General features: G+C 50.9%; 7 protein-coding genes and 1 pseudogene across 8 annotated transcripts, besides 1 other annotated feature; 5 read left to right on the top strand and 3 right to left on the bottom strand.

The window, feature by feature from the left end:
* Positions 1-5,589: 5,589 nt before the first annotated feature.
* NCS57_00479800 (uncharacterized protein) lies at positions 5,590-7,151 on the bottom strand (the record flags this gene model as incomplete). Its single annotated transcript, XM_053054749.1, has 4 exons — positions 5,590-6,281; positions 6,331-6,454; positions 6,516-6,731; positions 6,783-7,151. 4 exons carry the CDS (start codon positions 7,149-7,151, stop codon positions 5,590-5,592), a joined length of 1,401 nt encoding a protein of 466 aa, XP_052916909.1.
* Positions 7,152-8,080: 929 nt separating this feature from the next.
* On the top strand, positions 8,081-8,982 carry NCS57_00479700 (uncharacterized protein; the record flags this gene model as incomplete). The annotated part of the gene is made up of 2 exons (XM_053054748.1): positions 8,081-8,348; positions 8,402-8,982. The coding sequence occupies 2 exons, from the start codon at positions 8,081-8,083 to the stop codon at positions 8,980-8,982; spliced, it is 849 nt and encodes a 282-aa protein (XP_052916908.1).
* Positions 8,983-9,907: 925 nt separating this feature from the next.
* On the top strand, positions 9,908-12,056 carry NCS57_00479600 (annotated as a pseudogene). The gene is made up of 2 exons: positions 9,908-10,283; positions 10,333-12,056.
* Positions 9,908-12,056: a sequence feature.
* Positions 12,057-12,769: 713 nt separating this feature from the next.
* On the top strand, positions 12,770-13,984 carry NCS57_00479500 (uncharacterized protein; the record flags this gene model as incomplete). Its single annotated transcript, XM_053054747.1, has 2 exons — positions 12,770-13,828; positions 13,886-13,984. 2 exons carry the CDS (start codon positions 12,770-12,772, stop codon positions 13,982-13,984), a joined length of 1,158 nt encoding a protein of 385 aa, XP_052916907.1.
* A 422-nt stretch (positions 13,985-14,406) lies between these two features.
* On the top strand, positions 14,407-15,555 carry NCS57_00479400 (uncharacterized protein; the record flags this gene model as incomplete). Its single annotated transcript, XM_053054746.1, has 4 exons — positions 14,407-14,489; positions 14,544-14,826; positions 14,888-15,210; positions 15,267-15,555. 4 exons carry the CDS (start codon positions 14,407-14,409, stop codon positions 15,553-15,555), a joined length of 978 nt encoding a protein of 325 aa, XP_052916906.1.
* Positions 15,556-15,566: 11 nt separating this feature from the next.
* Positions 15,567-17,432, bottom strand: NCS57_00479300 (Fungal-trans domain-containing protein; the record flags this gene model as incomplete). The annotated part of the gene is made up of 7 exons (XM_053054745.1): positions 17,250-17,432; positions 16,972-17,170; positions 16,568-16,909; positions 16,454-16,514; positions 16,313-16,409; positions 15,656-16,265; positions 15,567-15,604 (listed from the first exon to the last, which is right to left on the bottom strand). Exons 1-7 carry the CDS (start codon positions 17,415-17,417, stop codon positions 15,567-15,569), a joined length of 1,515 nt encoding a protein of 504 aa, XP_052916905.1. The 5' UTR covers positions 17,418-17,432.
* Positions 17,433-18,349: 917 nt separating this feature from the next.
* NCS57_00479200 (uncharacterized protein) lies at positions 18,350-19,747 on the top strand (the record flags this gene model as incomplete). Its single annotated transcript, XM_053054744.1, has 1 exon — positions 18,350-19,747. The coding sequence occupies one exon, from the start codon at positions 18,350-18,352 to the stop codon at positions 19,745-19,747; it is 1,398 nt and encodes a 465-aa protein (XP_052916904.1).
* A 157-nt stretch (positions 19,748-19,904) lies between these two features.
* On the bottom strand, positions 19,905-23,823 carry NCS57_00479100 (uncharacterized protein; the record flags this gene model as incomplete). Its single annotated transcript, XM_053054743.1, has 3 exons — positions 19,905-20,274; positions 20,322-23,560; positions 23,608-23,823. 3 exons carry the CDS (start codon positions 23,821-23,823, stop codon positions 19,905-19,907), a joined length of 3,825 nt encoding a protein of 1,274 aa, XP_052916903.1.
* Positions 23,824-24,351: the final 528 nt, after the last annotated feature.

The following is a 24,351-nucleotide window of genomic DNA, read 5'->3' as shown; positions in this document are numbered from 1 at the left end:
ACATGTTGGACCACAAAGGTGGAGATAAACTACATAGGTAAATAGGAGGATACATTAATGCAATACAAGCAAAGAATAACGACATCTCGTCACCATTAGTCTTTGGAAGCGTGCATCGTCACAGGGCCATTGGAGTCAGGATAACGAGCGATTTGCCCCGAGTACTCATTCAACGGGCCAGCCCTCAAGCCCTGCCTCTTGATGTGCCCGACGCAAGCATTCAAGATCACTCAGTAGCCAGTCTCGAACTGCTGTACCTTGTTCAATTTCCTCTTCCAACGTCAGGATTCGTTCCCTCGCGGCATCCAGAACTTGGCCTCTGCTGAAGTATTGGCCCCGTTGGGCGTTTCCAGTGATCGGCCTAGTACAGTCAAGCGGCTGTGACACCGGAAGGACAGCGAGCAAGGCCTCGAACTGTGCCTTGAGTCGGTTGCGATACTGCTTCTCGACGAGATTGTGACATTCTCGGGCGCGCATGCCCTCCTTGTGACTGGGCCGTTTATGATGAATAGACTTCTTCGGTTTGCGTGAAGCTGACCGAAGTTTGATGTCGGAATGGCCGGAATGTCTTTCTTCATGTTGCGATGAAGATGTAAACGCTTCATCATCTTCGGGGACGGACGTGCTGACGCTTGAACGAGAATTCTCTAGCCTGGCAGTACAGGTGATACCATCAAGAGAAGTATCGGCTTTCGGGTGATGGGTTGAAAGGGCATTGTCGTTCAAGGTTTGAGGACGTTCGAGTGGCAAGAAGGTATCTTGGGGGAGATTCTTAGACCTTGGTGAGTGATCCGTCTCCCAATCAGTGAGTGATGGGGTGGCTATGTAGACATCTCGGATCAACGGTTGTTTGGCGGCTGAGGGTGGAATTAGAGATAGTTACCTTGTTCCCACGGCGACATTACCGGTATATCAAAGGATGCCTAACAGTCAGTGTCAGTACCTTGAACAGGGAGGAGTGGTCCAAAGGCAGAGCTCTGGGCTTCTGCGGATGGGGAACATTGGACAAGAAATTGTCTGCATGAAAATTAGGGACATGACTTACTTGAAATTGATCTTGTTCCCAGAAGACCCAAAAATTGTTTCGATTGCCTGGAAGAATCGTGTTGGTTGGCACAAGTGGTGAATCCATGGGGTGCCTTGATATAGATGAGATAGGAATAAGCTTGGACGTATCAAACCTTGTGGAATGGCCAGGATTATAAAGGTAAAAAGGTAATCTGCGAATTGAGTGGTTGAGAAACGGAACATGACAACATCAAACACGTCAACCCACAGACAACCGATGGACAACCGACAATGATCACCGACGATAAGGTCAGGGTGTTCTCAGTGAATGAGGCTGATTCTAGACAAATCCTCACCTGCTGAGTGGGCACCTGAACTATTCGATCTTACCCGATCGATCGACTCATTTGTCCATGGGATGGCCTCACATCTGAGCCCCCGGAGGATTTTTCTTGACTAGGAATACTTGACAGGCAGGAAGAAGCAATTCACAAATATTGGATTGAAAACCCTCCTGTGACTTGGGCTAGCAGCCGCTAGCTACGTAGAGATCGGTCTCGATCACGCCATGGTTCATGTATGCTGACGTTGTCTGTCCCAGCCACCAGGTACAGCTTGATGATGTGCAACGAAGCTGAACAGCCGTTACTGTACCCCTTCCTCAACGACAAATCAAGGCTAATGCCGCTGGTCGTTTGACGACTGACACATGCGCCACGTGGGCCGTCCTCATCTTCGGCGCTCCCCTACCCCTATCAACCTGCGCTTCGTCTCGTGTCCAATCATGTGAGGGGTCCCTCAGAACCCCGGCACATGGTGCCCGAAAGCCCCAGGTCCCCGGAATTCAACCCCTCGCACCGTAGCACCCGTCAAAGAGACATGCCTTTGACCATCACGGATGAGATCTCAGTGCCGGCTTTCAGATCCCCATTCGCATGTTCTGCCAAGACAGTAGTGTCGGGCCTTCTCCATTTTTTTCTTCCATTAGCTACTCGCAATGCATGCTTCTTAGATCTTTGGTGAAACGTTTTCAGCCCAGAAACTGGGCCTGTCGTCTTTCAAAGATGCCCACATCCACGAAACAAGCTCTTGTGCAGGCGTGACAGGGCTCCGTACTAAATTTCGTACAGTACGCCGATAACTGTTGCCCGACATCCTTTCAAAGGCAACTGCCGGTATTAAATGATTACTCAACAACTTAAAAGGCCAATTCATTGTGGCTGGGACCTGCTGGATTATTTCCCCTCCCCTCCTCTCTTCCTTCAACGTTCGTCCCTAGGGTGCAAGGATTCAGGTGTCGGCGGCAACCGCGTTGTCCACATCTTAATCTCGGCGTACGTCATACGGTTTGGGACAAGTTATCCGTGGAAATCACCTGATGTGAGGGCATTGGATGCCGAAAAATCCGTGTCCAGAGAACAGGAACCATATGCATATTTCATCCCGAACGCCACCAACTGCCACATGGTTCGATTCATGAAGCAGGGCATGAGGGGCAGTATAGATGTATCAGGATCAAGTTGAAATTAGCACCAGCCATGCTCAGGGTCGCTGTGAAGGACACTTGCTCTCATCCCTTTTTAGTTATGGCTACGTGTTTATGGGAAATGTAACCATGGCGTGATTGGCTGGTTGCCAACGACCCCAATTGCATCGTCGGGTTGTCAGCCGCATCGATCAGATTCTAGACCTCGTCATGCCGCCAACCCGACCAATCAGCAATACAGAGCGAAGCCACCTATTCGCCCACATCAGATGGTCGCTGTGATGTTAGCAAATCAAATTCTCCTAATTTCGTCTTACTCAAGAGCGTTGTCATGCCGTGACCTGTCTGGATTTCGATTTGATACGGCTTTCCTCCAAAAACCAGCCGACTCTTGAACTCGTATTAGCAACGAGAAGCAACATGTATTACGTTACATTCGTTGATGGTGTTAGATGAAGGTGAAGTGCAGTGTTCACTGGCGTACCTTTTCAAGCTCCCACTGCGACCAACATTAACCCCTCTCGAAGTTGTCTCGAAATGCGTCTGAGACGGACCAGCCAAGACACGTGCCCTCCTCTTCGGGACCCTAGCATCCACCCCATGATAAGTTACCGGCACTTGGACGTGGATCTCACGCTAGTTGCGTCCATACATGTATACCTCACCCTGGCACCGGGGTGCTGCGACTGGGGTATCCGTAAGCTCTCCGTCTCCGCAACCCGAAATTTGTCGGGATTTCCTGCTTTGAGCTTGCCTTCTTTCCTCTCTTTCCTTGAACTGCAGAAAGAGAGTCTGAAGAAGCTAGTCATGTCAAGCCCCAACAGTCAGAGACTATCCGCATCGCTGTAGTTCCTTGATGCCAGTTGTAGCATGGCCACACTTCGCTGCTATCTTTTTTTCATGAGGTGAGTCACTCATGTGATACTCTGAGTTTTTCCACACTGCAGTGGTCTTAAAGAATCACCTTTTCCATCAGGTGACTGTATTCAGGGCAGCGGCAAAGGCGGCATGGGTCAATATCATTCTTTACACAGAGTTCTGGTACAGATCTCTCTGGTCCCAGACAACTTGGTTCTGATCCTGAATGCTAACCACCTGATGATTATTTGCCAAAACAAGTTCCAATATCGTCAAAGTGCCACAATTGACATTACCCCTGTATCGGTCCCCCATCCAGAGTGCCGTCTCTTTTCCACAACCGCTCGGCTTCTCCGTGGTTTCTTTCCCGAGGGCCTTACCTGGCTGACTCGTTGGGTGACATGCCGAACGCTGCGGCTGGCAGGGGTCAGTTCAATAGACCTGGCCCTGGCTAGGAGTGTGTGTCACTCGAGTGGTGCAGATCTGGGTCTAGGCCACTCAAGCATGAAGCCACGGATATTTTGGGGAACCGGATCAATGCACGATGAGCTTCCTGATTTGCACCTACATGCCGGAGACTTCAGCCATGGGCTGATCAAGCCCCAGAACAGACCTAAGCCCACATCCGGTCATCGTTCATGAAAATCTTGGCAAACACAAGGAATCTCCCGGCGGTTAAGGAGCTTGATGTTTAAACATGTAACGCCATAAGATCGAGACCATATAGTTTGACCCTCCCTGAAATCTGGCTTCCAGATACAAGCTTATAAAAACACCCAACTAATCACGACCTCGGGGTTCGAAATATCCCAGCTGTTATCTTGCACCATTTTGACCATTTGATTTACGGATCACCCCTTCTCAACATCTGAAACTTGTATCCCTGACTTCCCGCACCAATCTGCTCCTACCGCTAAAGACCCCCGGGGTGAGATTGATCCATCGCTAACAGGAATTGCGTTGTTATCTAACTGGCAACAGGGTGACTCTCTTATGGATACCTTTGTTTATTTCACAGATGATTGGGTTGAAGCCCTGCCATTCGGCCATGTTTGGTGTGGGGACCTATCATCAGACTCAATCCGCACTCAGCTCCCTCAACATCCGGCTACCTGGCTCTCAGCACAAACACAGGAGGATCTTGTCGCCCCCCGAGAGCCACATCAACATGTGCCAACGGAGCTTCAACACCCTCAACAGGAAGAAGCTGATCAAGGCATGAGCCCGCAGCTCCCCAGTGAAGTTGATGGTCCACAGCCAGGGATGATTGAGGAGAACTCGATTGCAGTGACGGAAGCAACAGAGCCCGTTAAACGTAAAAGCAGAGGACGACCGCCAAAAGCTGGGAAGAAGAGCCAAAGCCAGCAGCAAGGGAAGGGGAAGGGCAATAATCGGAAACGATACTCGGGAGCTGCAGAGATAAGTGTCCGTCAACAAAACAAGGAGGCTGCAGTCAGATGTCGTCGTCGCCAGTGCCAAAGGGAAGCTGACTTGTTGTCCCGCGAGCAAAGTTTGGAGGACGACAACCGCCGGCTTGTCTCCTACTGTAGCCTTTTGAAAGAAGAAATCTTTCACATCAAGGAACAGCTGTTGCAACATTCAAGCTGCGATTGTGCTCTGATACAAGAGTACATCGCCAATGAGGCAAAGAAGTCTGTGGGGAAGCTGTTATCATCGGATTCTTCTCCTTGTCACCAAGAAGCCATTGACAGCAGCGACAGCAGGGATGGCTCGGAAGAATTGATGCATGGGTTCCCATCAAATGCAGAAAAGTCAAATCAGGCGGATGCATTACTCTTTCAACCATTTTACCCTCCCTTTGCCGACCAGGGCAAGACGGACGATGTGCCTACGGAGCAAGTCTTCAACGAGGTGCCTACTGAAAACTGGCAGGGAACACTGATTGGACATGGGGCCCAGTTTCAACGTCGTGACGAGGTGCATTGGGTCAACGCTGGGTTGGGGGATGAGTGCAATGAGTGTATGGCAGGATATTATTGTACATAGCAAGTTGGACTCTGGTTAATATCAAGAATCTAACATAGTGCGACTGAAAATAGAATGGTACAATGGTTTCAAAGGACCACACTAATGTGCGCCTGCCTTCATTTTGGGTTTCTGAGAAATTCTCCTTTCGTTACCTGCGCTACCTTTGTAAAGAACTGATGGTTACATTGCCTTGCCCGCAGGCCACGATGCGACACTGTTGAGACTCAGCGTCCTCTTATTTATTGCCATCATAGGTCCTTTCCAATTGCCCCTTTGTTGGAGCGAACAAAGTCAGGCTTGGTGATGACGTTGTTGTCAGCATTCTTGATCCTCGCCAAAAACTTCTTTGCGTTCTCCGGATCCTCCGCGAACAGGGTATCAGCGACTTGCTTCTGCGGAGTCTCGCCAAGCCACTTGAACAAGGAGATATCCCTGAACTCGTCGGCCCGAAAGATCTCCAGCATCTCAACAGGCTCGTCGCCAATGTTCTCGACAAAGTGACCCATGTTGCGGGGCACGATGCCGACATCTCCGGGACCGTAGTCAAAGGTTCTGGCAGTGCCCTCAGATGCAAAGATGGTCACTCTGGCGCGACCCTTGAGGAAAAACGACCACTCGTCAGCAGATGGGTGCCAGTGCATCTCTCGAATAGCACCGGGCTCAATGAGGGCGTGAGCTGCAGCGACTGTCTTGGAGATGGGGAAGTTCTTAGAGTCGGTGATGCGAACTTGGCCGCCGCTAGTGATCAAGGGCTTTTGATCAAGCATTCGGTGGGTAAAGTTGTACTTGGACTTCTTGACCTCCTTACCCTTGGGAGCTTCGTCGCTGATTGAGCCGGGCTTGCGTCCCTGGAAGATGTACTTTTCCTTCTCGGGAATGTGGGCAAAAACCTCGGGAGCCAGGTTGAAGTTCTTGGCAATGACGGACTTGGGGGTGTGTGCTGCAATTGTCAGATTAGCCGTTTCAATGCAGCAGGCTATTTCACATACCAAGCCAGTCAGTGAGGACAAAAGTGGATTCCTCGGAGAAGCTCCCGTCGTCAAAGATCAAGAGGAACTCGGTACCGTTGGGGCTCAGACCCTGGAGAGAGTGAGGAATACCACTGGGGAAATACTATAACCACGGTCAGAATGTCGATTGAAACCATTTTATCAAGGGATGCCGTCTCACGTACCCAGAGATCTCCCTTTTTCAAGTCGTCGATAAAATTGCCACCTTCATAATCAAGAGCCGTGACGCGGACTTCACCGTCGAGCACATAAGCCCATTCGGCCTCCTTGTGCCAGTGAAGCTCGCGAATAACACCATGATCAAGTCTCATGTTCACGCCAGCAAGCTCAACACTTGTTCCGAGCTCCCGGACAGTTGTTTGGCGGGTCCAACCACCTTCCTGTTGCAAGTTAGTTCTCGAGTTCATAGACTGTCATTCCGCGCAACATACTTCAATGCGAATGTGCGAGTCAGCAAAGCTCCAGCGCATATTGTCGAGATTTCCATGGTCAGTGCTAGGAGGCCTGACAAGATCTGGGTTTTGACGGGAGCGCTCTTTGTTCCACGGTCCCAGAACAGAAGCACCATCACCGTTTCGCCAAGGGAGAGGATCAAGCTTCTCTCCCACAGAGTCAACGGCATTGTCGTATGGATCTTTGTATCCCGGCGTGAAAGGAAGCCTCTTTCCGCCAGCTACGCCATTATAGCTAGATGGCAGCTTGAGACCCCTGAGGAGCCGCTCACGAGGGCTGTCCTGCACTGGGACTGCAGCGCAGAGGCTCAATAGGAGCGAGGTGCTCAAAAGCGGAGAGTAGCGCATTTTCACAAAATTGGAAACAAGAGTAGTGTGGAATAGTCACAATGAGGATGGTATGTGTGTCAAGGAGGTGTGATGTCGTAGTGAACACCACCGGATAATTGAAGCACCTTTTTCACTCTTATCAACAAGAATTGAATTGCTCATGCTAGGTTTCTTTGGGGCATGCTTGGAAACGCCGAGAAAGCGATGCCCGGGGGATTCCCGAAACACATCATCAACGGGGCAACGATGCCGCCTTGGGTGCCAGCAAAGATGTGATGACTGCCGAGGCGAGTGCGGGGAATCGGATGGTCGGCACATGGCGTAATGCTGACGCGAAAGACATGGAGGTTGCGTGGGGTTGCAAGCTGAAGGGGTCACAGTTCTTGGCTTCACGGATATTCGGAAGGGGATATGCAGGAGATCGAGTGATCATCGAAAACGGCAAACTCTTCGGTCTCAGATCTATTGCCGGGATGCCCTGTCACGGGTCTTTCATTTGAAATCCAAGGTCGCAACGTAGAGCAGGACAGCAAGTGAACTGAATGCCCAACCCATCTCTCAGTGAATTAGGTTTCCTCCGGAAAGAGGTGCTAGAGTGAAGCTCAATTAAGCCTAATAAGACGTGCTTTAGCTCTTGGCACTAACAAAGCAAGGCATGCGCCCGCCCCTCTGTTGGCGCCTTGGTACTGTAGTTGGAGGATTATTTCCGAGCCGATCTTGCCCATCTAAACGTAATCCGGGGCTCCAATAAGCTAATACGTATTTGGTATGCGATTCGTTTGGAACAACAAGTCTCCGTGTACTTAATCTGACGCGTCTGGACTTCTCCGCCCGTCATCAACGGCATCGTATTAATCAATTTCAACACTTCACAGGTCCCGCCGCCAGATACGGAGACATTTATTACCCTCATTACGAAATTGAAATCTCGCAATTATTCAACAATAATGGCTCAGCCACAAAATCCGGCGTCATATGGAACCGTTGCCGGTACTGGAGAGTCCAGGCCTGGCAATGGTATCCTGAATGGAAACGACGAGTCGCAAGCTCTGCTGGGACGAAAGCCCAAGTCTGAGTCTTGGTTGCGCAAAAAACTCGTTGTCGATGCTCGTCGAGACTGGGCCGATGTCATGCTTCTCGGATGCTACATTATCACGGGTATCCTTGATAGCGCCTCCATCTCGACTTGGGGGGCATTTGTTTCCATGCAAACAGGTGAGATTGATCACTTATTGATGAATCTCTGAATGGTAACTTACAGAGTACAGGGAACACGGTCTATCTGGGTCTAGGCCCTACAGCTGGGACAAACCGATGGAAAAAGTCAGGCTCCTCTATCCTGGCCTTCTGCATTGGGTCATTCTTCTTTAGCCGCCTTCATCGCATGTTCTCACCTTCACCAACTCGGAAATGGGTCTTGTGTCTTTCTTTCGCCATACAGACACTGTTTGTGGCAGGGGCTGCAGCCATCGTTACTTGGGGACCCAAGGGTGCTGGCCCTGATGATGTCCCCTGGTACGTCATCACTCCCATCGCGCTGGTTGCCTTCCAGAGCTGTGGACAGGCTGTCGCGAGTAGGGCATTGAAGTACAACGCTCTTACTAGCGTTGTACTGACAAGTATCTACTGTGACTTGTTCTCTGATGCTGCACTGTTTGAAAGCGTCTTTGTCAACGCAGAGAGGAACCGTCGGGTTGCAGCACCATCTCTTCTTCTCATTGGTGCCATTATCGGCGGACTGGTCCAAAAGAGCGAACTTGGGACTGCAGGAGCTTTGTGGCTTGCAGTGGCCCTCAAACTGGTCATCATGTGTGGTTGGGCAGCATGGCCTGCCGAACAGGGGTTGTGATGAGGGTCTGTTGGAAGCGGAGGACCCCTCTTGGTAACCCGAGTGCATTAGACGCGGGAGCGTGCCTTTGCCACCCGAACAATATGCCGAATATTATACAAGATTACTCATATTTACTGTAATATCATTGTGACATCTCTCCGCACCGGCTGCATGTAGCGGAGAAGTGATATCAATCGACTCGAGTTCCGGATGCGTACTATTCCAAGATTGGCATCCGTAAGCTGAAACATTGCTACTGCACCACGATCTAAGCCTCTGCATGCAACGCAACCCAATGCAAACTTGGTAATGCGGCCGCTTTTAGATCCTTTCTAGGAAGGTCGGTCGGCGGAAGTATCTTCCCGTTTGCAGGAGCCTGTCGTGGCGTTCTCATTACAACCCTTTATATGCCGGTTAATTGATTCTTGTAGTCTTGGATAGATAGAGTCTGAGCGCGATCGGCGTCGTGGTTGCTCAGGTGGTCGTGATCACCGGGACCTTTGCACACATGGTAGATGCATCACAGCCTATAGATCAGATCTATCGCGACTCTAGTTAATTGACGGGCATATCGAGCTGTTCTCTCGGCCTTCGGCATTGCTACCACGCATCTCAAGGTGAGGGTTTCACTCGGTAGAAAAATATGGCCGATTGCAGGAATCACATCGATGCAGCATGCCGCTATCCAATGAAGCGCACAGTGACTCGGTTATGGTGGTGTGCGGCTAATGGTCGCGACAAGATGTTGCAACCTGAGGTTTGCCCGTTATGGATGGCCTTGAGTCTATCACTACCGTCAGATGACATTGCGTAGGATCTATCTTTGGAAAGAAGATAATGAAAGAGTGTGTGGTGGTGTTTTAGGACAGACACTGTTACAGGAGCAGTGTAGGGCGTCTCATATAATAATATCGTTCTGATCTCTGTAACGAGAGACCTTAGTCTTCTCATCAACTTCTATCTCCCTTGTTCTACCAACATTTTGAATTATCTCGCAATGAAGCTCTTTGATACCGTGAAATCGGATCTTAAAACCGATGTTACTTGGAACCGAGCCGCCCGGCTTGGCGCTTCTGGGGCTAGATCCCTGCCCTCTGGGACTGTTCAGTATCTGGCCGACAAGCTCCCCATCATCGGCTGGTTACCGAGATATAACCCGCGATGGCTCGTTAGCGACCTGATAGCGGGTCTTACGCTGGGTCTCATGCTGATTCCGCAAGGCTTGTCCTATGCCAAGATTGCAGACATCCCTGTCGAGTACGGGTTGATGTCCAGCTGGCTGCCTGCGGTAATTTACGCCTTTATGGGGTCTACGAAAGGTCAGTTGCTTCATCTCGCTCAAGAAATTCTCAAGTTGACGCTTGGTAGATGTATCAACCGGACCAACCTCGCTCATCGGCTTGCTCACCTCTGAAAATGTGCACGCTCTTCAAGACCGATGGACCCCATCCGAGATCGCGTCCGCAACCGCATTCATGATGGGCATTTACGGAATGGTACTGGGATTCCTCAAGCTTGGGTTCCTGTTGGAGTTTATCTCCCTCCCTGTGCTCAGCGGCTTCATCACCGCCATTGCCATCACCATCATCCTCAATCAGATGGACTCTCTCCTGGGAGAAGACAACGTTGGTGATGGCGCTGCTCGACAAATCCACGATATCTTTAATGAGCTACCCAACGCAAATGGATGGGCATGTCTCATTGGATTTACGGGGATACTGTTCCTGACAATACTGGACAAGTCTGGGAAGAGATGGGGCAAAAAGAACCGGGTCATCTGGCTCTTGTCCATCACCAGGGCTTTCCTCGCACTTGTTCTTTTCACCGGAGTGAGCTATGCCGTCAACAAGAACCGAGAAGACTATCTCTTCGATGTTGTCAAGGTTCAGTCCAAAGGTCAGCAAGCGCCAAGAATGCCAAGAAAAGATCTCATTCCCGAGATTGCCGGCCGCAGCATTGCCGTTTTTATCGGCTCCGCAGTTGAGCATCTCGCTATTGCTCGAGCTTTTGCCGTCAAGAACCACTATGCGTCGGACCAGAGCCAAGAGCTTTGCTATCTCGGAGTCACCAACTTCTTCAATAGCTTCTTCCATGCCATGGGTGTTGGTGGTGCCATGTCCCGGACGGCGGTCAACTCGTCATGCAATGTCAAATCACCACTATCCGGCGTCGTGACCATGGCTGTCGTGCTTGTCTGTGTCTATGAACTTGTGGGCACTCTTTATTGGATCCCCAAAGCGACGTTGGCTGCCATCATCATCACTGCTGTATGGGGACTTATTTCTCCCCCATCGACATTTTACAGATACTGGAAGACTTCGCTAGCGGACTTTATCTCCTCAATGCTTGCACTTTGGGTAACCCTCTTTGTCTCAAGTGAGGTCGGCATCGGATGCGCTGTTGGGTTTAATATCGTCTACGTGTTATTGCGCCAGGTGTTCACACGGCTGTCTTCAACGGGTAGCGACGTTGAGTCTAGAGCCGGCAACTCTCAGAGATTGGACGGTGCGCATTCTGATTCACTCCACATTCCCGAGGACATGAGGGTATTCACGTTCAACGAGTCCCTCTTCTTCCCCAACGCCTTTCGCAACACATCCAAGATTTTGGACGACATCCAGACCTTTCATGCGCCAGTATACAATGGAAGTCATGGTCTTGAAACGGAGCGGAACTGGTCTGTGGTGGGGGAGAAGAGAGTGGCGCGTCTGCGCAAACAAGCCGGCATTGATGGCGTTTCATCGCTCCCAGAGATCAGAGTCGTCATTCTTGACTTTACTCGTGTCAACATGATTGACACGACTGCCGTTACCCACTTGCGGAACATGGTCGCAGCCCTGAAAACGTATGCTGGAGAAGGCCTTGAGATTCGGTTTGCTGGCATGAACTCTCAATGTCGTGAGCGCTTCGAGCGAGCGAATTGGCACATCATCAAAGTAGGATCTGATGAAGAGAATGACGGGGATGTGTCTGAGTCTACGTATCTGTACTGGGATACTGCGGCCGCAATAATTGCGCCAAGACGGAGGGTCTCGGTTCTCAGTGAGGAAGGCAAAGTGCATGCGATGCATCAGGAGAAGGCAGATGCTTGATGTTGCTGGGAATTTCTTACTTTATGTGATGAAACAGGCCTCTCAGATTGTCATTGATCGTATTAACGTATTTCCGAGTCTTCTCTCTTGGTATCTCTTAAATGATGCCACATATGCCTCTCAACCTGTGCCGCAATTGGTGACGAGAGATCACGCGCACCAATAGGTAAACAAGGCACAATGATCCACAAGACATACGCGTTACCGGCTTTTCCGGAGCTAGAAAGGAGGCATACTCCGGACAGAGTTTCGTAGTTTCAACGTTTAATAACACGGGGCTACGGGCACGTCCCTTGTTTCTCCCACATCGGGAAACAATTGGACTACGGTTCATGCATATTTATAAGGCTACCCTGTCTAGCGGAGCCACGGCTGTCTCGTGAGTGGTGGGAAAACGGGCACAGCCCTTGGTACATCCGAGTGTAACAGAGGGCGGGAATTGATCAACATGAAACAACAGTTGGTTATGTCTCCCCTGAAAATCACGCAAGTGTAAGCCAACAATCCCAACTGCCAAATTTGATGGCTGGATAGGCAGGATCTTCATGGTCTGGCCACGGAAGAATTGTCTGAACTCAGGGACAGACGGTGGAGTCGCGCACAGGGTAAAATTGTTTGAGCTAGATGATAAAGTCCTCTGTAGCCGCCCATTCAGCCAATCTCGAAGCCACCTCCTTTAGATCTTCATCTATCGATCGTTCCTATCCGAAACAATGAAGTTCCAGACCCTCTGTGCTACTCTGGCCGCCGCCAATGTGGTTGCAGCTGACACGCTGCTCGCCCGCATGGCTGATTCTTGGATCCGCAACAACCATGAAACCCAGAGAGCATACTGGTATGGTCGAGGTGTGGTCTATGAGGGCTACGAGGCGGCCATCGAGTTGACCAAGAATGAGACGCTGCTGGAATGGTACCGCTCCCAGATTGATGATCTCGTCATCGCACCAAACGGGTCTATTGTCAACTATGACATGACCAAGTACTCGCTCGACAACTACCGCATTGCGCTGAACCTTCTTTACTGGTACCAGAAGACTGGTGAGCAAAAGTACCGAACCGGAGCCGACTTTATCCGCGACAGACTCAACCAGCATCCTCGTACCCCCACTGGAGGCTTCTGGCACCGGTCTCCTACCTACCCGGACCAGATGTGGCTCGACGGCATTTTCATGGCGGATTCTTTCTACGCTGTTTGGACCTCCCTTTTTGATGCCAAGAATACTACCGCCTGGAACGACATTGTTTTGCAGTGGGACAAGATTCAGGAGGTCACCATTGAGAAGGAGACTGGCCTGCCCGTTCATGGCTTTGACGAGAGCAAGACGGCTGTCTGGGCTGACCCCGAGACTGGAGCTTCTCCCATCGTCTGGAGCAGAGCTGTCGGTTGGTACATCTGGTCACTCATCGAGGTCCTCGACGTCTTCCCCAAGTCTCACCCCGGCTACAAGCGCCTTCGCACCTACTACAAGAAGCTTGCGACGGCCCTTGTCAAGGCTCAAGACCCCGAGAGCCACGGTTGGTGGCTGGTCATGAACAAGCAGTACGCCGGTGTTGAGGGTAACTACCTTGAGAGCTCTGCCTCTGCCATGTTCACCTACGGATTGCTTGCTGGCCTTCGACGCGGATACTTGGATGAGAGGACTTTTGCGAAGCCCGCTGCTAGAGCCTACAACCATCTGGTCAACGACTTTGTCACGGAGCATGCCAACGGCACAATTACGTGGGAGGGTACCGTCGAGGTCGGCTCGTTGAACAGCGATGCCTCTTTCAAGGTATGTATCTTTCCCAATTGTACATTGAAGAAATTTCAGCTAACATGCCATTTGCAGTACTACACTGAGGTCCCTATCGTTCCCGATGACACCCGCGGTGTTGGTCCCTTCATGATGGCTTTGTATGAGTGGGAGCGGCGCACCACCAAGGCTTAAGATTTCAATGGATCAAGATAGAAGGGGCTGGCAAATCTAATGATTAGAGTTCCTATTGATAGAAGCAGCGGTAAGCTGCGCTTATGCATAAACTAGACCTATCATATATCTTAATACCTAAAATGTTGCGCCTTCTCCATTTTCTTGGCCATGTCATCTTGAATGCCGGCGCTAGCGGACGCTAGCGGATCTCACGCGGACTGCGGCGGTGGGGATGCGGACGGCCCCACTTCGGGCCGCGCCTTGGACGCGGAAGGAGGCGGTGATAGTGTGTGAGGAGTTGATCAAGGCTGACCAACTTGGTGCATAAATATGGCCTCTCATCTCCTTCTCCTCCCTTTTCGATTCTATCATCATAATCAGCATCGCAGAAACCTACACCGAGTCTTTTATTCTACTTGAATCTCTACGTCTGTTCCAACATGCCCTCAACCACCTTCTCCCCCGATTCGTTGCCCGATCTGACCGGTCGAGTCTACCTCGTCACTGGTGGTAACGCGGGAATGTGAGTTGATACATCTGGAGCCTCTCCTAGATTACATGGTCTAACATTGCCCAGCGGCAAGTCTACAGTTGTTGCTCTCGCCTCTCGTGGTGCCAAGGTATACATGGGTGCTCGTAGTGAAGCCAAGGCTACAGCCACCATCGCAGAGATTAAAGCGCAACTTCCTTCAGCACAAATCCTCTTCCTTCCTCTCGACCTATCCAGCTTCAAGAGTGTGATCTCTGCCGCAAAGAAGCTTTCCAACGACGAGTCATCGCTTCATGGCGTTATCAACAACGCTGGTATTATGGGTGTGCCCTTTGCTCTGACCGAAGATGGGTATGAGATCCAATTCCAGGTTTGTTCAAACTTTCTAATATTATGCTTCGCTCATGCTAATACCCCGACTCTCAATCAAGACCAACTACCTCTCTCACTGGCTCCTCACCTTCCATCTTCTGCCTCTCCTCCAGTCTACCGCCGCCAACTCTCCCAAAGATATTGTGCGAATCGTCAATGTCACTTCTGATGGACATGTGAGATTCCCTCCAAAGGGTGGCATCGATTTCAGAAATCCCTCGCTTGAAAAGGAATCAGCCATGACCCGGTATGGTCAAAGCAAGCTTGCCAATATTCTCCACGCCAAGCAACTGCATGCTATTTATGGTCCTACCCAGAAAGGAGACGGTGCTGGCCAGGGCAGCATCTGCACAGCAGCAGTTCACCCTGGTCATATCGACACGTAAGACAAACCCTTCGTCAATGACACAATTCCACGAATATTTCTGACTTGACCAGAAACCTCAACAAACAAGCGACTGGTGCCGCACCTGGCTCCGTCCTGCGCGCCATCACTCCGGTCATGCGCTGTCTGGGCATCTTGGATGATCAGGAGAAGGGTGCTTGGTCTTCTCTCTTTGCAGTGGCGAGCCCGCAATTCGGATCCAAAGACTCTGGGGCTTACATTGTCCCGTATGCAAAGATTGGAACGCCAAGTCCGCTCGCCCAGAACACTGAACTGGCTAAGCAACTGTGGGACTGGACTAAGAACGAACTGGGCAGCAAGGGACTTCTAGAACTTCAATGAAGTGGGCATCTTTACACCCTCTCCCCCTCAAGAATCTTGCAATATTTCTCTAGATCGGTGTCAGTAGTAGTAATAGAATAACTAATGGACTTTGACGTACCTCCAACTTTCCAAGACCGTCCAATCAATCCCAATGCATGCTTCAGTAAGTCGACTGCCGCCTTCAGGTCAACTTTTCCAGTCTCCTCAATATACCACTGGTATTGAGTGGCAGCGGCATAGAGACATTGGGCCGCGAAGGGACTGATGGTGATTTGACTCCCTTGTGGCTCAAGGAGATTAACCAAATGCGAAGCAAATTGCCAGACTGATGCTCCAATCTCATGCAAGGTATTGAGGGCTGTCTCTTGCATCTTCAGCTGCTCTGGGGTGCCAACACCCGACAGGTCATCCAAGTCAGCGCAGGTGTGGTTGTCACATAACGCAATAATAGCACTGAAGCAAAGCCCCTGAGCAGGTGAATAGACAAGGAACGCATGAGGCTCCTCTCTCTTCACTTCTTGGTCTAGTGCCAGCTTGAAAGAGGAGAGGATTCCATGAAGCTGAAGCGCCTCAGAGTAATACTGTTCTGGGCTTCTTGTGCTTTGGCTTGTGCCAATATGGGATAGGACTCTGGAAAGCAAATGTGCTGCTTGACATGTTCTGGCGAGCGGGGGTGCAGGCAAGTCGGTGCTGCTAGAAACAGCCAGCGACGGAACGACCGTTTGCTCCTAGTTAGCCGTTAGGGTCTAGAACTCGATAGCTCAAGTGGACTCACACCAAGATCCCATAATATTTCATCCATGGGTAGAAGGTCTTCAGGGCATGCGTCGATAGAGGCGAATGGCCTATCTGGAAGGCCAATATTGATAAATCTGGGGGTTTAGTCTCGTCCGCACCTGGCAATCAACTGACTTACCGGTCTAAAATTATTACACCCCACCACGTGCGGCGTATCTCCTCGGTTGCAGTCCAAGACACTGGGGAAAATTAATGACTAACTTCAGCTGAGGAAAGGTGGGCCAGCAATCACTTGTTGATGGAAACATCTGTGAAACACCGCGCCGGTCGTGAATTCCAATGGCGTGGCCTATTCGAGCGCAATGACCAATCGATAGAAATGCAGCCGGGAATATGGCGTGGCCTGCTTCATATAAGGATAATAGCAAAGCTGCCTGGAGAACACGCATTGAAATGATGCCTTGGTCTTCTACGAGATGTAGGCATTGTTTTGCTTTGCGATATTGCGCTCGATGATCGATGACAGCTTCATCCCTATTGGGTAGCAAGATCTCCATGCATTGAAGGAGTAGTATGATGTCAGGAGAGTGATGCCCTTCAGAGGATATCTGTTGGTACAAGGTCCTTTTGGAGACTGCCAAGATGTGGAGGTCAGATCTTGCGGCCATAGGCAATGGTATTTGTCACTGATCTCACCAATGGGAAAGACAGGATGAATCATCGCAAAAAATGAGTCGACAACATAGGCCAGTTGTTCCGGGGTTTTGCCTATCATCTGCAGAAACTCCTGAGGAAGGGCAGATGCTGGAGGACTTGAGATTGTGGATCCCCGTTGCTTGAAGGTAAATGAGTCCAGGAAGAAGAGAGCTGGGAAGGTGTTTTGTGAGGGAGTCGACTTCAATAGAGATATCCAAGTCAGTCAAGTCAGCCTGAAGAAATATCTAGTATCGAGAAGGCCGAGTTAAGCAGCTTACCACGCGATGTTGATGTCCGCCTCCTGTGGCCTGGTTCCCGGGATACACACATGGCCGGCCGTTTTTTCGGCAAAGATGGCACGAAGGAAGTTCACGTGTGCATTTCCTCTTCTGGCTCCTACAACTTGCGCAGGCCAGTCTGCTTGACTGGTCTACAAGCCCATCCATGGCGATGTTGAAGATCGTCCTCAGATTGGCGAAGGTGCAGAATGTGGGCCAGCCGGCTTGGCTTCGTTGAGGTCTGATTAGCGCACGTGACATGGGCTAATGATGAGAGGCGTTGATTGGTTTATTGGCCAGTATTCGTGCAAGCCGGCTTGATGAGAGCATCACGTGCGCCATTTATTCAAAGGAGACGAGGTTCTCCCTGAGGGTGAAAGATTGGCTGCCCATAGAATACCTGAAGAGAGTTGAGTTTGAAAAATGAAACCAAGTCAAGACTATCACGTGGAGGAAAGAAAATCTTAACAAGTGTTGATAAGACGAGATGGTAGGCCCGCGAAGAAAGAAGCCCAAGCCCTATGGGGGCGAACCCATATCAAAAGGAACGATTTTCCATGAAGGCTCGGCAGTATACTAGATAGCAAGACAAAATCAAGGACTTGGGCACTCTATTTGGCTGGATCGTACCAAACCTTTGAGAAAAACAGTGCTGTGTGAGGCTGCAAGATGGTTGGGCATGATGAAGAACGCAGCGATGGCCATGGTATCAAGAATCGCGTATAGTTATATGGTTCTCGAAATAGTTTTATTGCTCACATTGAGATCTTGCCTCATGTTTAAATACGGCAAATAATGAATCTTATTCTAGATTGATAAAACCTGGGGGCCTCTCTGTATCCCACCTAGATCGGAGACACTTGTGACTCACCGCACTCATCAGCCTCAACAAGAAGATGACATTGAATTCTCCCTGTTGGTGGTATGCTTTCCCACGCCCTTCACGCCCTTCACTCCTGCACGGTCGCATTGGTGCTTTCACTTCTCCACCTCGCCGTCTGACTCAGCCTGCATGCAGCGAATCTCGAAGGCATAAAGGACAATCATGGCCCATGTTTGGTTACTCCCTTTTCCTCTCCAACATCTACACAGCCTGCACCATGACCTTGTTCGTGGATCATCCCCGAGAGATCGTTGACTCTATCCTGCAATGGCTTGCCCCAAAAGACATCTACGCATTATGCCTCGTTGATAAATCATGCTACACGGCTGCTCAGCCTTGGTTGTATTCCAGGATTGAGTGGGAATGGGCCGCTAAAGTACCTCCCGTCGATGTCCTCCTCCGCACCCTACTCGAAAAGCCGGCCCTGGGCGAATGTGTCCAATCCGTTATCTTGAAAGGCTCCGACATACCAGGGCACTATTGGTTCCCTGCTACACCAGCCAGACCCCGATTTGATGATGGCGGCGTGGACGACTTGGTGGCTTTTGTCAAGTCCAGGGAATTGCCACGGCGGTATACCAACGACTGGATCAAGGGGTTGCGCTCCTCTAGAAGCACCCTCAAGGTGGATGCATACACTGCGTGCTTGCTGGCCATGCTACCAAACCTCAGTTATCTGAAGCTCGAACCCAGATTTGCCGTTCGCAGCAAACTATCAAGCAGGATGTTCAGAGCTGCTCTTTCAGTCTTTCCTCGTCCACACAAGCCCAAACTTCCCCATTTCCAGCAGCTTCGGGATGTTGCTCATCTGCGTCGGATCAGTTCAATTCCAGGTGGCAGACCCAAGGGCGCCAACTTGCTTACGCCCTTCTTCTACCTGCCAGAAGTGCACCGCGTCTCAGCCTGTATCGATAACACGCCGTATTGGAGGTGGCCGGAGCACAAGCCGGCCCTTGGGACGCTTACGACACTGAATATCGCCTTCATCCATGCCAAACACCTCGGCACGATCCTGTCTGAGACGAAAAACCTTCAGACCCTTCGGTGGGACTGGCGCGGTTGGCCATATACTCATTCCACTATCGGCCACTGGATCAACCTAGACGAGATAATGGCTGCCCTCCAACACGTCCAGAAAACGCTCATCGAACTAAAAGTCCTAGGCTCATGCAATTATCTAAGCTCCTACCGCTGTTCAGTGCGTTTAACAGGAAGCTTACAGGGCATGGTATCCTTTAAGAAATTAAAGACGCTTGAAATCCCATTGGCATTCATGGCTGGCCTTGCCGCCTCTGTTCCGCCGGCGCATCTCGGCGAAAGCTTGCCGGCAACCGTCGAGCACGTTGCTCTCACCGACGACTTTTGCAAAGAGCATGATTGGAGAGTTCAACAGCAGCTAGAGGCTTTTACTCATTGGATGGACAATGTGAAAACAGAGACGCCACGGCTCCAAAGCTTCGAGTGGGTGACGATGATGAGGCAGACGTTGGTGGAGTGGCTCGCCAATACTGAGTTGGAGTCACGCTTATTGGATGTATGTGGCAGGGTTGGAGTCGAAGTTGAAGTTGTTCAGCGCCCTGAGAGTTCGGGCAGGAAACGGTTGAACTGGAACTAGAAGAGATGGCCTGTTATTGCTGCTAAATGTTTTGAGAAGATGGACGAGAAAAGTAGTGTTTGTGCATAATCTCAGCATGTTAAGAATATTACTTCTTAGGGGTATATATTCAAGGATATCTTTAATGAATGCGTATTTCTTCCAAACTTCTGTGCCATCAGTTGGTTTCACCAGATCCAACCTCGAGCGCCTGGGCTCGGACAAGACTATAATACCTCGCTCCCATCCTCATTAACTCGCTATGTGTGCCTGACTCCACCGCTTGGCCTTTCTCGATGACGTAAATCTTATCTGCGTTGCGGACGAAACTGAGACGATGGGCAACTGAGATGGTCGTCCGGCCTCGTGAGGCCTTCTCCAGTGCATCCTGTACCAGCTTCTCTGATGCGGAGTCAAGGGCAGAGGTCGCTTCATCTAGAAGGAGGACTCGGGGGTTGCGGATGAGGGCCCGAGCGATTGCGATACGTTGTTTCTGGCCACCGGACAGCATCACGCCGCGGTTACCGACTGTGGTTGCGAAGCCGTCGCTGGGATTGTTAGCATGGAGCCTTTTGAAGTAGGGTACATCACTTACGGAAGAGAGGAGATGAAGTCGTAGATGTTAGCATTCTTGCATGCCTGTATGATGTTCTCGTTGGTCTCATCAGGGCCACAACCGAGAGTGATGTTGTCCCGAATCGTCCCAGAGTATATGGTAGGTTCTTGACTAACGTAGGCCAACGCTCTCCGGTACTCAGCCACATCAAGTTCTCTAATGTCTTGACCATCGATCTTGAGAGTTCCTGAATTGGGGTCGTACAGACGCTCTAGTAATGCGAAGCATGTACTTTTGCCGCATCCGCTGCTCCCGACAAGGGCGATGTGTTCACCTGGCTGAACGGCGAAACTCAGGCCATTGAGGATCGGATGTCCAGGGCGATTTGGGTATGTAAAACGGATGTCGTCAAACTCGATCCTCCCTTGGCACTTCTCGGGGAGATGAGTGCTATTATCGCCTTCGGAACCGTCGATAGTTGGCGTCTTTTGCAGCATCGTGTGAAAGGTCCTTGCAGCCTTCTTTGCCTTTCCAATATCAGTCGCGAAGGAAAAGACCAGACCAGCAGCTTGAGATCCAAAGATAATCTCAGCAAAGCATGCAAAGAACTGGAATATGGAGTATTCCCCATCCGCGATGCGTTGTCCGCCATACCAGAACGCCAGGGCAACGCAGAAGAACGCAAACGACTGCGACGCCGCATACGGCACGGAAGACTTGAGAATAGAAACCAAACTCTTTCGCTCCTGTACTTTAAGGTGTTGCTCGTAATGATAAACAAATTGCTTCTCTGTAGCGAGGGCAGCGATGGTGCGCGCCGACATCACGGCTTCGCTGGCATACGCAGAGGACTGTTTGTGTGCTTCATGGGATCGCTGGGCGAACTTGGCGATCATCCAAACGCGATAGAAGCCGCAGCCCAGCAGGACTGGTATAGTGGAAATGCATACGAGGGCGACCTTCCAGCCAATGACTAACGCAATAGCCATGGATGCGATGAGCGTAGTGCAGCTCATGAAGATAGTCCCAAGCGTTGAGCCGCTCACACCAGAGAGACTCTTTGCCTCAAAACCAAGGAGCGACGTCAGAGCACCAGTCTTATTCTCATCTCGATCGAAGAAAGAAACGTCTTTTTCTATGATGGAGCGGAAGAGACTGCTTCGAGCTCGATATATGAGACGCTCGGAGCAGATGGCAAAGGACACGCCTTGGATGGTGAGGTTGAAGACGTGAATGAGGCCAACGACGAACATCATCAGACACCAGAAGTTGGCGCCTTCTCTCATAGATGAAACCATAGTGTCAGGTTTGGAAAGCTCGTTGATGGCTTTGGCGAGGAGAAAGGCCAGGGTCGGACCACCGCAGCCGGCGAGGATAGAGAATGTTAGGCCGATGGCGAGGAGTTTAGCTTCGGGGCGGTTGAAGGATGCGGTGAGGGACACCAGGGACCAGAGTGACGTTTTCGCATCTTCAGCTTTTTGGTCCTCTTGATCTAAGGGAATGATCTCTGTATTGTGTCTGGCCTTGTCCATTTGGTGTGACAGCGGCTGATCTTGCGCAGACTCAGGAGCTGTGCTGTTGACTCCATGACTGGATGGATGCTCCTCCAGTTGCTGCGCCTTAAAGAGCTTCGAATAAACACCATTTAGACTTTGAAGTTCACTATTCGTTCCCTGCTCCACTACTCTGCCCTCTGACAAGACAATGATGTTGTCGGCATACGTGATAGTCGAAAGCCTGTGCGAAACGACGATTGTTGTTCTCCCAACGGAAGCCGACTGGATTGCTTCTTTAACAGTCTGCTCAGACTCCGAGTCTAGTGCAGACGTAGCCTCATCGAGGAGAAGCACTGCCGGGTTGCGGATCAAAGCGCGGGCGATTGCGATCCTCTGCTTCTGGCCGCCCGAGAGCTGAGACCCGCCCTCGCCAAGCTTGGTGTCGTAGCCCTTGGGGAGATTTGTGATGAAGTTGTGAGCGTTGGCTTGCTTGGCGGCTTCGTGAACTCGGAACTCGAGAGACTGGACCTTTTCTTCGACCTGGTCTGGAATGTCGAGGGCGCCCATTGCGATGTTGTCAAAGATAGAGGCTGCAAAGAGAACGGGCTCTTGAGCCACGAGGGCCAACTTCTGTCGAAACCATCTCAGATTGAGTGTAGAAATGTCTTTGCCGTCGCAGACAACTTGTCCACTAATGGGGGAGTAGAACCTCTCGATGAGGCTGATGACGGTACTCTTGCCAGAACCTGATGGCCCAACAATGGCTGTGGTTTTTCCGGCTGGGATATGCAGATTCACGCCGTCCATGATGACTTGCTGAGGTCTGGCAGGGTAGATGTGCTTCACGTTGACAAAGTCGATGGATCCTGAGATCTGGTCGAACTTGACGCCCTCCTCTGAAGTTGGATCGAGAGGTGATTCTCGGTCGATGACGGAATACACCTTGGAAGCTGCCGCAACGGCTCCAGCAAATGCGGGAATATGAGGAGCGATGCCACCAAGGACGTGCGACCCGATAAGAATGGCAAAGGCGACGGTTATGACATCAGAGATACTCGCTTCTCCCCTGCCGATAAATATTGATCCGGTCCAAAATGTCAGGGCATGGCTCATGAACGTCATGGTTGTGACGATGGCAATCAGCACTGCGACGCAGATCTGAGCCTTTCGCCCCCAGGTCTCAACAGAGATGAGATGCGACTCGAATTTTAAGGCAAACACGTCTCGTACGCCAAGGGCTTTGACGGTTCGAATGGAGCTGATGACTTCTTCGGCGAGACCGCCTGCGATGGAGTAGTTCGCCATTGACTTTCCCTGGTACTTGATGATGAACCGCGTGCACGCTGTGCTGGTAACGATGATGCCAACAAGGATCGAGGACGCAACAAGGGTGAGCTTCCAATACTTGATGAACCCAATTACGTACGCGCTAACAAGCGTAGCGAGCGCCGTGATTACAAACGCCACCTTCTCTGAGATACCCTCTTGGATATTCTGACAGTCGAGCGAGATCCTCGACGACAGTATCCCGGGCCCGACGTTGTCGAAGAAGGCCATGTTCTGTCGGAGCAGAGCGCGGAAATACCGTTGCCGGATCGTGCGCGTGAGACGCTCGCCCACGCCCATGAAGCCGACGGTCGAGATGTATGTGGCGACGTAGGCACCGACGCCGAGGTAGACGAGGGTCAGGGACTTTTGCGTTAGGATTCTGTCGAATTCGGACCGGGGCATTTCTTGGAGAGAAATTGACTGGAAGAGTCCGGCCATATCGCCGAAGAGAAGCTAGAGAGTTAGCCGGATAGTTGATATGAATGGGCTTCGGGTCTTACTGGGAAGCATGGTAGAATTGCGCCGGCAGCAATTGCAGCAATGGTGCAGAAGGTCAGAATCAGGAGGTCTTTCAGAGTTGCGTAGCGGAATAGGTCCTTGAACCCGACGGTGATGTTTGGAGTCTCTATTTGGGTTTTCAGCTTCTCCTCCAAAGATGCATCTTCAATTGATGATATCGGCTCGTCGGTCGCCTGAGCTGTCTTGTTGCTGTCCATGATGCCGGTGCCGGAGGTGAAACGTCTACACCAGGTTGGGCCAGCGGCAGATTGTCTTAAGTCGTGGCGACAGCTATCGAAGCTCACACCCAGGGGCACTCTTCACAAAACGACGAGAGGAGTATCTCAAGAGAACGTCATGTGAGGATTAGAGGAAGAATAACACGCGGGAATCTTCAACTTTGAAGCATCAGCAGACGCCGAGGCTCGGAGACAACCGCTGCAGCATTGGGACATTTGCTGCAGAAAATCACCGCTGGAGATCATTCTTGACTCATTAGCGACTTGGCAACCATTTAGCTCAGCCCATGACCTGATGGCTACTACATTGCGGATACGGAGTACCGCATCGGGCTCTGAAGCTCCAGATGTTGGGATGGGGGAAATCAGCTCAATCTGGGCTTGGCTGCCCAATAGGAGGGAGGCCGGTGGATCGGATTTGGCAATTTGATCCTGATCAGATTAGATAACTCGACATCTGATTAGATCCCACCGTATTTTTCGTGTTGGTGGCTGTTTGACTAGACG

This window comes from Fusarium keratoplasticum, chromosome 3, assembly GCF_025433545.1.
Source record: "Fusarium keratoplasticum isolate Fu6.1 chromosome 3, whole genome shotgun sequence".
Lineage (NCBI taxonomy): Eukaryota > Fungi > Ascomycota > Sordariomycetes > Hypocreales > Nectriaceae > Fusarium > Fusarium keratoplasticum.
This window is presented reverse-complemented; position numbering and strand designations above follow the sequence as displayed.